The following is a 12,089-nucleotide window of genomic DNA, read 5'->3' as shown; positions in this document are numbered from 1 at the left end:
TGCACGTCCACTGGGTATGGATCCTATGAACTTAGGGGGACAACAGATCTTAATGTTAAACTCATTACTGGGAACGAACCAAAAGTTCCCAAGGGAAAAGTGCTTTTGATAAGTTTGGTTCCAGAGAACTAAACCACTTACACTTTCCAAAGACATTGGCTGAAACAAGAAAAATGGATTCTACGTCATAAAGCTCAAAAAGGGCACATAAACATGTAATCTAACAGTGCACAGTGGCTATAATTCAATACAGGGACACATCAACAGCATACTACATACAGATGTCTTCACAGCGAAATCTACTCAACCAAAAGTTCACAGTCACATTCTAGGGATGGCATTCAGGATAACCAGAAATCTGAACAGATCTATGCAGTATCTAAGAGTTTAAAGCAGTGGTGGCCTAGGCATGACTTGGTTAAGAAATCTGGTGTTAATGGCCCACAGGATTGAAGAATAGGAGGCTGGAGAGGAAACAGAACGGAGGGGTTCAAAGCAAGGGTTCTCATGTCAAATGGGTTTGGACACCGGCTCTGCCACTTACTAACTAGGTGACCTTGGACAAGATCCTCACCTGAGATCAGTGACCTCTTCTGTAAAATGGACTGCTGGGAGGAATATATGAGACCCTGAATGCAACATGTTTGACACATACAGAGTTGGTACTTAAAAAACATTCACTGTTTTGATGACGATGATAATGACAATGACATGGACTGTTTTCTGAAAGGGGTATAAACACCTACCAAAAAGGTAAGAGAGTTCTAGGATAAGTTTGGATGTACCAAATAGACATACTATTAATCTTACTTTGACTCATCAAATCCTACACTTATACAGCACTTAATAATTTTCAAAGTACTTCCATGGACTTTATTCATTTAATCTTCACAAAACTCCTTCAAAGTCGAAGAGTAAATACTGTGCCCATTTTGAAGATGATGAAACTGAATCTTGGAGAGTTTAAGTAACTCATTCAAAGCCCCTCAGTTAATAAGTGGCAGGGCCATGATTCATACCCAAGGCTTTTCATTTCAGCTTCTATATTCCGGCACTGGTTAAGGATCCCAGAACAAAGAGAAAACAAAGTTGAGGAACTCTTTGGAGAAGTCTGTTTTAGAAGACACCTCTATAAGAAAGTTGCCAAATACAATATGAAAGATGGATGAGAGTGCTTGCCATCTTGGAAGCAAAGCCAAGCGATGGAGAGAGACTGAAAGCTCATGTTATATTGTGTTAAGTTGCTAGATGGAACCCCAAAACATTTTCAAATAATCAAACCAATTCATTTTTTTCTGATGCCCCACTAGTTTTAGTAGTGCTTCCATCACTTGAAACCAAACCAATCCTGACTAATAATCTGGACATTAGGCAACTCATTACTCCTTCAACAAAATCCAAGCATCTTACCTCTATGACTGTACTCATGCTATTTCCACCAACTGGTATTCCTTTTTTAATCTGTTCAACTACTATCTATCCTTCAAAGCCTCCTTTCTTACTATCTGACAAATAAGGCCTCTCCTGATTCCACCAGTACCATAACTTCTTTTGCTCCCCAAGCACTGTTGCGCTTCTCTTATAGAACTCCACACTCTGGAGTAACTGTCTCTTCTTCCTTTCTGTGTCTGTTATAGCATCCTGTACAGCATCTTGCACATGGTAGACCTTCAGTACATAATTGATTTTACCACAGTGTATAAACCAGAACGTTAATTAATTTTTCAGAAGATTGCCAATGCTAATACTTAGTTATTTAAAATGTTATTATGTGACAAAACAAAAGAGAAGTCAAACCTTGGCTTCGCATCTCTAAGTTTATGAGATGAACATGCAGTACTGGACATTTCCCAGTGTCCCCCACAGCTGGTCATTCTGGAGGTCATTTTGTGGGTAGCAGAACATAACCTCCCTAGAAGTATAAAATACAAAGTTACAAATCCTTCGTGCTTCATCTAGATTTTATAGATTTTATTTTCCAGATGTATTTTGTTATCTCTGTTGATGCAAGCCATGTTACTCAGCTTCCCAAATCTTATAAAAATATTATAAGCATACTTTAATAATATTCTACCATTTTATCTGTATCTCAAAATAGCTTTGGAATGTTATATTTTACTATTGTTTGTAACAAATCATGTAATTCACTTCCAAAAACAAGGAAAGAGAATGAATTCAAATAAGAAAATTTTTTGCATAAAGATCTAGCAAGGTATTTTAAATTCCTAATCTGAGCTTATTCTATGAAATAAAAATGCATTAATCATTTTCTACCTACATAGCACTTAAATTGGAGAGACAGATTTTATTTTCTAATGCTTGGTTGTTAAAATGTATTTTAGATGAAACACATATAATACTTATTCCCACACAAACTACTACACAGCAAAATGAATAGAATCATCACACTCATGAAAAATGCAGGCATCGGAGAGAGATATCTATTCAACCAGAAGAATGCTATAGCATTTACCTTTCAAAATAACTATTTTCTAAGATTACTTTTAATTAGCTAATGGCTTTTGTTCTGCCACACACACACAATCAATGTATTTGCATAGTATCTCACAGTTTATACTTTACTCTGATAATTATCCCTCTTATGAATTGAAGGTTTGTTCCCCCCAACAGAATTCATATGTGGAAACTCTACCCCCTAATGAGATGGTATTAGGAGGTGGGGCCTTTGGGAGGGGATTAGAATTAGATGAGGTCATGAGGGTGGAGTCCTCATGAATGGGATTAGTACCCTCGAAAGAGTCACAGAAGAGCTTGCTTCCCCTCTCTGCTTCTGCCATGTGAGAACACAGCAAAAGACAGCCATCTATGAACCAGGGAGCAGGCCCTCACTAGACACTGGGTCTGCTGGCACCTTGATCTTGGACTTTCCAGCCTCCAGAACTGTGAAAAATAAATATTTATTCTTTAAGCCACCCAGTGTACGGTATTTTTCTTACAGCAGCCCAAAGAGACTAAGACAATGCCCATTTCATATTTATGGAAAATGAAATTAAGAGGTAATATATGAAGGAGCTTGTGTCTCAAACCCAGTGGCCACGTGGCATGTTATACAAGTGCCAATCATGAGACTGTCTTCCCCAGCTTTGGTTTCATACCATAGTTGCCTTGAGGTTTCCAAAAGCTAGTCTCTTCCAGAGCTGCCTCTGCTGCACAGCCTTGTCCTGGGGGATGGGTGCCCCCTTTGCCTTCCACAGCTGCATGGCTCTCACTCCCATCTCTCCACTCCCTGGCCTCCCTGTCCAGGCTGGCACCTTTAGACTTGCCTCTCCCTTCTGGAGATGTGATTACCAATTCTGATTCGGACAGTCTAGGCCCCCGGAAAGGCCAAGAGGAGTTGCTCTCTTCTGAAGAAAGACCCCTGATCTTATTCGGCATACGCAGAAAATTATTAGAAATATGTCTCCAGTACACTGGCCCCTTGCTCTGGTTTACATGGTGGCTTACCCCTCCAGGAGAGGCTGTCACCAACATACTGGAGGGGGAAGGATCCCTTCAAATCGGCTTTGGAGATCTCTTTGGAAATGGGGTGACTTGAAGGTGGTATCTTTTCCTATTGCTCATGAGTTGTTTGCCTGGTGACCACTCGGGGTGTCTGTACTGATCTCCTGTCTACCCCAGGTGGTGACAATTGGTCAAACCAAGCCCTGCTGAGCACACCGTGTGCCTCTGCAGTGGGTCCATGGATGTACATGAAACTCATGGTTCTCCCAGGGGCCCTCTGACACATTCAGCGAGAGGCTGGCCATCTGAGGGGCCACTTAACTTTTGGGACGTGTTAGGTTAGCAGGACTCGGCACACTTCTGTTCAGACAGCCTCTTGGCATTCTCCCCGTAATAGTCTTCCCTGCGCTCTCCGTGATGGCATGTTTCCATCCATTTTTATGCTTAATGTCTGTTTGGGGGGACCCCAAACTGAACCCCACATTGTCTGATTCCTTTCTCCTTCCATTGGAGCTGCTAGAGGGGAGCATACTTTGACTCCCAGGCAGTCTCTGGATGAGGTCTTCACCTCTGGAGCTGTCAGCTTTGAATTCTGCTCTGACATCCTTGGGGTGTGCTATGCGGCTGCTTCCCACTAGCTATCTATTTTACATTTGGTAGTGTATATCTGTCCATGCCACTCTCTCACTTCGTCCAGGCTTATCCTTCCTCCTGCCCGTGTCCTCAAGTCCATTCTCTACATCTGCATCTTTTTTCCTGTCCTGCTCCTAGGTTCTTCAGAACAATTTTTTTTTTAGATCCATATATGTGTTAGCATACAGTATTCATTTTCCTCTTTCTGACTCACTTCAATCTGTTTGACAGTCTCTAGGTCCATCCACCTCACTACAAATAACTCAACTTCGTTTCTTTCAATGGCTGAGTAATATTCCATTGCATATATGTGCCACATCTTCTTTATCCATTCATCTGTCAATGGACACTTAGGTTGTTTCCATGTCCTGGCTACTGTAAACAGAGCTGCAATGAACATTGTAGTACATGACTCTTTTTGAATTACAGTTTTCTCAGGGTACATGCCCAGTAGTGGGATTGCTGGGTCGTATGGTACTTCTATTTTTAGTTTTTTAAGGAATCTCCATATTGTTCTCCACAGTGGCTGTATCAATTTACATTCCCACCAACACTGCAAGAGGGTTCCCTTTTCTCCACACCCTCTCCAGCATTTACTGTTTGTAGATTTTCTGATGATGGTCGCCCTGACTGGTGTGAGGTGATACCTCACTATAGTTTTTTTTTTTTTTTTCTCGGTACACGGGCCTCTCACTGTTGTGGCCTCTCCCGTTGCGGAGCACAGGCTCCGGACACGCAGGCTCCGAGGCCATGGCTCATGGGCCCAGCCGCTCCACGGCATGTGGGATCTTCCCAGACCGGGGCACGAACCCGTGTCCCCTGCACTGGCAGGCAGGCTCTCAACCACTGCGCCACCAGGGAAGCCCACCTCACTGTAGTTTTGATTTGCATTTCTCTAATGATTAGTGATGTTGAGCATCATTTCATTGTTTGTTGGCAATCTGTGTATCTTCTTTAGAGAAATGTCTATTTAGGTCTTCTGACCATTTTTGGATTGGGTTTTTTTTTTTTTTGATATTGAGCTGCATGAGCTGCTTGTAAATTTTGGAGGTTAATCCTTTATCAGTTGCTTCATTTGCAAATATTTTCTCCCAAACTGAGGGTTGTCTTTTTGTCTTGTTTATGGTTTCCTTTGCTGTGCAAAAGCTTTGAAGTTTCATTAGGTCCCATTTGTTTACTTTTGTTTTTATTCCATTTCTCTAGGAGGTGGGTCAAAAAGAATCTTGCTGTGATTTATGTCATAGAATGCTGGGCCTATGTTTTCCTGTAAGAGTTTGCTAGTGTCTGGCCTTACATTTAGGTCTTTAATCCATTTTGAGTTTATTTTTGTGTGTGGTGTTAGGGAGTGTTCGAATTTCATTCTTTTACATGTAGCTGTGCAGTTTTCCCAGCACCACTTACTGAAGAGGCTGTCTTTTCTCCATTGTATATTCTTGTCTCCTTTATCAAAGATAAGGTGACCATATAAGGTGGGTTTATCTCTGGGCTTTCTATCCTATTCCATTGATCTATATTTCTGTTTTTGTGCCAGTACCATACTGTCTTGATTACTGTAGCTTTGTAGTATAGTCTGAAGTCAGGGAGCCTGATCTCTCCAGCTCCATTTTTCTTTCTCAAGATTGTTTTGGCTATTCGGGGTCTTTTGTGTTTTCATACAAATTGTGAAATTTTTTGTTCTAGTTGTGTGAAAAATGACATTGATAGTTTGATAGGGATTGCACTAGGGTAGTATAGTCATTTTCACTAGAATGTTGATCCTTCCAATCCAAAAACATGGTATATCTCTCCATCTGTTTGCATCATCTTTAATTTCTTTCATCAGTGTCTTCTAGTTTTTCGCATATAGGTCTTTTGTCTACTTAGGTAGGTTTATTCCTAGCTATTTTATTCTTTTTGTTGCAATGGTGAATGGGATTGTTTCCTTAATTCACTTTCAGATTTTTCATCATTAGTGTATAGGAAAGCCAGAGATTTCTGTGCATTAATTTTGTATCCTGCTACTTTACCAAATTCATTGATTAGCTCTAGTAGTTTTCTGGTAGGATCTTTAGGATTCTCTATGTATAGTATCATGTCATCTGCAAACAGTGACAGTTTTACTTCTTCTTTTCCAATATGAATTCCTTTTATTTCTTTTTCTCTCAATTGCTGTGGCTAAAACTTGCAAAACTATGTTGAATAAGAGTGGTGAGAGTGGGCAACCTTATCTTGTTCCTGATCTTAGTGGAAATGGTTTCAGTTTTTCACCATTGAGGATGATGTTGGCTGTGGGTTTGTCATATATGGCCTTTATTACGTTGAGATAAGTTACCTCTATGCCTATTTCTTGACAGTTTTTATCACAAATTGGTATTGAATTTTGTCGAAAGCTTTTTCTGCATCTATTGAGATGATCATATGGTTTTTCTCCTTCAGTTTGTTAATATGGTTTATCACATTGATTGATTTGCATATATTGAAGAATCCTTGCATTCCTGGGATAAACTCTACTTGATCATGGTGTATGATCCTTTTAATGTGCTGTTGGATTCTGTTTGCAAGTATTTCATTGAGGATTTTTGCATCTATGTTCATCAGTGATATTAGCCTGTAGTTTTTTTTTGTGTGTGACATCTTTGTCTGGTTTTGGTATCATGGTGATGGTGGCCTTGTAGAATGGGTTTGGAGTGTTCCTCCCTCTGCTGTATTTTGGTAGAGTTTGAGAAGGATAGCTTTTAGCCCTTCTCTAAATGTTTGATAGAATTTGCCTGTGAAGCCATCTGGTCCTGGGCTTTTGTTTGCTGGAAAATTTTTTTTTTTTTTTTTTTGCGGTACGCGGGCCTCTCACTGTTGTGGCCTCTCCCGTTGCGGAGCACAGGCTCCGGACGCGTAGGCTCAGCGGCCATGGCTCACAGGCCTAGCCGCTCCGTGGCATGTGGGATCTTCCCGGACCGGGGCACGAACCCGTGTCCCCTGCATCGGCAGGCGGACTCTCAACCACTGCGCCACCAGGGAAGCCCTGCTGGAAAAGTTTTAATCACATTTTCAATTTCAGTGCTTGTGATTGGTCTGTTTGTATTTTCTATTTCTTCCTGGTCAGTCTCAGAAGGTTGTGCTTTTCTAAGAATTTGTCCATTTCTTCTACGTTGTCCATTTTATTGGCATATAGTTGCTTGTAGTAATCTCTCATGATCCTTTGTATTTCTGCAGTGTCACTTGTTACTTCTCCTTTTCCATTTCTAATTCTATTGATTTGAGTCTTCTCCCTTTTTTCTTGATGAGTCTGGCTAATGGTTTATCGATTTTGTTTATCTTCTCAAATAACCAGATTTTAGTTTTATTGATCTTTGCTATCATTTCCTTCCTTTTTTTTTCATTTATTTCTGATCTGTTCTTTATAATCTCTTTCCTTCTACTAACTTTGCATTTTTTTAATTCTTTTTTCTCTAATTGCTTTAGGTGTAAGGTTAGTTGTTTATTTGAGATGTTTCTTGTTACTTCAGGTAGGATTGTATTGCTATAAACTTCCCTCTTAGAACTGCTTTTGCTGTATCCCATAGGTTTTGGATCATCATGTTTTCATTGTAATTTGTTCCTAGATATTTTTTGATTTATGCAGTGATCTCTGGTTATTTAGTAGTGTATTGTTTAGCTTCCATGTGTTTGTATTTTTTACAGTTTTTTTTCTTGAAATGGATATCTAGTCTCATAGTGTTGTGGTCGGAAAAGATACTTGATAAGATTTCAATTTTCTTAAATTTACCAAGGCTTGATTTGTGATCCAAGATATGATCTATCCTGGAGAATGTTCCATGAGCACTTGAGAAGAATGTGTATTCTGTTGTTTGTGGATGGAACATCCTATAAATATCAATTAAGTCCATCTTGTTTAATGTATCATTGAAAGCTTGTGTTTCCTTATTTATTTTCACTTTGGATGATCTGTCCATTGGTGAAAGTGGGGTGTTAAAGTCCCGTACTATGATTGTGTTACTGTCGATTTCCCCTTTTATGGCTGTTAGCATTTGCCTTATGTATTGAGGTGCTCCTAGGTTGGGTGCATAAATATTTACATTTATTATATCTTCTTTTTAATTTTATTTATTTATTTATTTGCGTTATGCAGGCCTCTCCCGTTGTGGAGCACAGGCTCCGGACGCGCAGGCTCAGCGGCCATGGCTGACGGGCCTAGCCGCTCTGCGGCACGTGGGACGTTCCCAGACCGTGGCATGAACCCGTGTCCCCTGCATTGGCAGGTGGACTCTCAACCACTGCACCACCAGGGAAGCCCAATTACTACTACTTTTATTTTTATTATTGTTATTTTTTAAATTAATTAATTAATTTATTTTGGGCTGCGTTGGGTCTTCGTTGATGCATGTGGGCTTTCTCTAGTTGCAGCAAGCGGGGGCTACTCTTTGTTGCAGTGTGCTGGCTTCTCATTGCGGTGGCTTCTCTTCTAATTACTTTTGTTTTTAAATTACTACTTCTCTTTTAATTACTACTACTTTTAATTTATACTACTTTCAATTACTCAGTTGGCTCTGCATTGACATAACCGACACACAGTCAAGATGTGCTTTTAGATTCCAATGGACAGGTGATTAACTCAAACACAAACTGACTGGCCTGCCTGTGGAAAAGAAAACATCAGAAGCTAAAGAAAAAAGAAAAAAGCTGTTTTAAAATTATGGTTTGCAATTGCTTGAGAGCATAGTGGAGAACTGGTGGTGTCAGTATATGCAGATAAACAGATGTTTGCTTAATAAGTCTGTACCTCACTCCTTGTTGAATACCAAGATGTTTTTAAGACCTCAGTACTTCATTGTTTCAATACTGTTTCTTGCAATCCCCTGAAATCTTCCAAGAAATTAAGCCTTGCCCCCCGACCCCCCGACCCCCCACCCCAGACTGCAGTCTGCACATGCCACCTACAGGCATAACAAGACCCTGGTTTTCTCCAAGGTAGCCACCAGGATTGCTTAACTATCATCCATAAAAACCCTGGCAGGCGGAGCAGAAGTCAAGGCAAAGGCAAGGGGCATGGTTAATACAAAAACTCGTGACACTGAGAGGGACAACAGGGGAGATATAAAGGAAAATGGCAACCGAACGAGAGAAAAGAAAACATAAGTGTTAACAAATTAAGGGCTGGGAAAACTAGGAGAGTGTATCAGTTACATGTTGGAAACAGAGGTTGGCTTTTACCTAAAACCAAACCACATGCCCTCTGATAAACGATTAGAGCCCAGAAGAGACTCTTCTAGGAAGATAAACCAGGACACACACCACAGGCTTTAAGAAATACATATTCTACAGCAAACTTTCTCCCCCCCCAAATCCAACATTGTTCTGTTTCTGGTGCTTACGCAACACCTTCTTAGTTATAAAAAAAAGAAAAAACCCTGCAATTTCATCTCAGGCAAGCCTGTGATGGAAGGAGCTGGTAAGTAATCATCTAGTTTTACAGGCGGGAATGCCTGTGTTTTAATGTGGAGCCTTCGGGATTTCCTAAGCCAGGACCTAAGCCAAAGAACAGTCCTCTGGACATGGAGAACTTTCTCCCAGCCTCTGCACTTTGCTATTACTCACATACTTGCTCTCTCCTCTCGTGCATGCGCTTGTTGTCTGGCCAAAGAATAACACACCTACAATCAAACTTTCACTTGCCAGTTTGTCACTTAGAAAAAAAATTCTACCTTCCCCTTGATCCCTATGATGTCATGATCGATGCTCCAGCAGGCAGGGTGGTTATATGGGAAAAGTGTAGGGTTGGGATTCAGGCAAACAATGCTGAGTCTAAATCCCAGCTCCACCACAAGCGATCAGTGTGTCTTAACCTGTTTCCTCATCAAAAAAAAAAAAAAGAGAGGAAACAAGTGAAACTTACACTCCATCCCTATCTCATGCTTCAGGAATAAATAGGGATAAAATATCTTAGGTGCCTGGCCCAGAAAAGGTAATTATAAATCTGTTATGTCTCGTTCTTTTAATTTATATGATAAACGCAAAAAAACTCTGAAGCACTTATTCTCTTTGCTCTTTATTCATTCATCAAACTTTCCTAAGAGCAAACATTCCTGAACACAATGAAATTGATGTGGTTGTCTCTGTCCCCATGGAACTACAGTTGGAGGGGTTCGGGAAAGGGGGAGATGAAACAGCTGTTAAATGAGTGAATGAATTTGCTTGAATTAATGAGTTTTAAATCAACTATACTCCAATAAAAATTTTTTAAAAATTAATGAGGGGTGAGGCTTGAATAAAAGCTCCATTATGTCAAAAGAAAATGAAACTAAGTTCAGGTACTGAGCTTGGAAGCCAGACCCTGCGTGGTTTAATTCTGGACTCCACCACTGGGCAAGTTTCTGAAGTTTTCTGTTCTCCCCTTTCTTCTTCTGTAAAGTTGAAATAATAATAGTTCCCCATTGGGTTACTGAGAAAAGTAAAAGCAACACCCCTCCCTAGAGCTCCCCATTTCTCCCCAGCATTTACTCCACACATCAACAGGATTCCTGAGGTGCCTAGGTTTCCACTTAGCCTCTGGCCACCCTGAACAGCCAAACTGCCCCAAGGAAGCACCCTAACTCATTGGTCCTCCTGGATGACAAAAAAGAAAAGCCGACTGGCCCCCCCAGGTTAGGACCATGCTACTTATGGCACCTTTTGAGAATATGCCCAGGCCCAAGGGTTGACAACCAGAAAACCCAGCCCTTCCAGAAGCTGTAGCCCTCTCCTAATGGAAGTTGATTAGAATGAGCTGGGGCTCCTTGATTAGAATAACAAGGACTCTGAGCGCCAAGCTCCGCCCAGACCTTCTGAGAGCACAGTCTTTGTGTTCCCACCTGGGCCCCCTGAGAAACTGACGTCCTCCATCTGGTTCGGCAGAGGCAGCAGCCCCTGGAAGGAAGGGCAGGACGGGATAGTAAAGTAAGGAACAGGAAGCCCACGGTCTGGGAAACACCTCGGTGTGGACGGTTACTACCTACATGCATAAGCCTTAAGACTTAAGTGTCCTCGTGCGTGCACCGCGGAAGGACTCAGCAAAGAAAGGTAAACCGCTAAGGCAAGTAGAAATGATGAATTCTTTCAGCCAAATGCTATCCCAAGCATTGGAATACGCAGGTGAGATGTTACATAAAAGTACTAGAGGGCTTCCCTGGTGGCGCAGTAGTTGGGGGTCCGCCTGCCGATGCAAGGGGCGCGGATTCGTGCCCCGGTCCGGGGGGATCCCGCGTGCCGCGGAGCGGCTGGGCCCGTGAGCCATGGCCGCTGAGCCTGCGCGTCCGGAGTCTGTGCTCCGCGGCGGGAGAGGCCGCGGCGGTGAGAGGCCCGCGTACCGCAAAAAAAAAACAAAAAAAACAAAAAACTACTAGAAAGACACGTCACACGAATTCCTCTCCCCCTACTCCCCCACCCCCCAGAAAAAACAAAACTCTTACAGCTTATTTTAAATAAGAAAAGGGCACAAGAAATACTCAAATCAATATTAATAATAAAAGTAACTTCTTAGCTTGACTGTCCTGGACTAGAAGCCCCTTCTCGGTCGGGCGGTGGACGCTAGGGCAGAGATGCAACCTTACACTGCGCTAGGGAAGCTGCGCGCGGCGCAGCCCGGGTCGCCATGGAAACCACGGTGGTTGGGCGGACCCGGGGCCGACGCGGGGCTGGTGGGCGGGGTTCCGCAGTGGCTGCTGGGGAGACGCCAGAGTGGCGGCTGGGGGCTGCGAGAAAGCTCAGGAGAAGACAGCAACTTCTGGGTTCCCATGGCCCACAAGAGCTCGGCTCCTGCTCGAGACCCGGGAAGGAAAACAGAAAGTTGCTTCCCATCCAAGAATTTCCAAATCTGCCGGATGATCAGTAGCACTTGGTTAGAAACCTAGACCCCAGGTTCCCAGTGCTGCTGCCTTAGCAAATCAAAATCTCCGCGGCGAGGATCCGGAGTCTGCATTTAACCAGGTGCTTTATAGGGTCGGGAGGTTGGGAGACAACGGGTCCACCTATTCTGTTTTCTC

General features: G+C 42.2%; 1 protein-coding gene across 1 annotated transcript in view; it reads right to left on the bottom strand.

Moving 5' to 3' along the window:
* Window positions 1–11,670, bottom strand: part of LOC117199234 (uncharacterized) — a 120,209-nt gene extending 108,539 nt beyond the window's left edge. Inside the window, exons 1-2 of the mRNA XM_049710795.1 lie at window positions 3,117–11,670; window positions 1,798–1,912 (exon numbers count right to left, since the gene is read on the bottom strand). Coding sequence (XP_049566752.1) covers window positions 1,798–1,912; window positions 3,117–3,492 — 491 coding nt within the window. The 5' untranslated portion in view covers window positions 3,493–11,670. The remainder of the gene's footprint in view (window positions 1–1,797; window positions 1,913–3,116) is intronic.
* Between the last annotated feature and the right edge of the window lie 419 nt (window positions 11,671–12,089).

Source organism: Orcinus orca, chromosome 6, assembly GCF_937001465.1.
Source record: "Orcinus orca chromosome 6, mOrcOrc1.1, whole genome shotgun sequence".
NCBI lineage: Eukaryota > Metazoa > Chordata > Mammalia > Artiodactyla > Delphinidae > Orcinus > Orcinus orca.
This window is presented reverse-complemented; position numbering and strand designations above follow the sequence as displayed.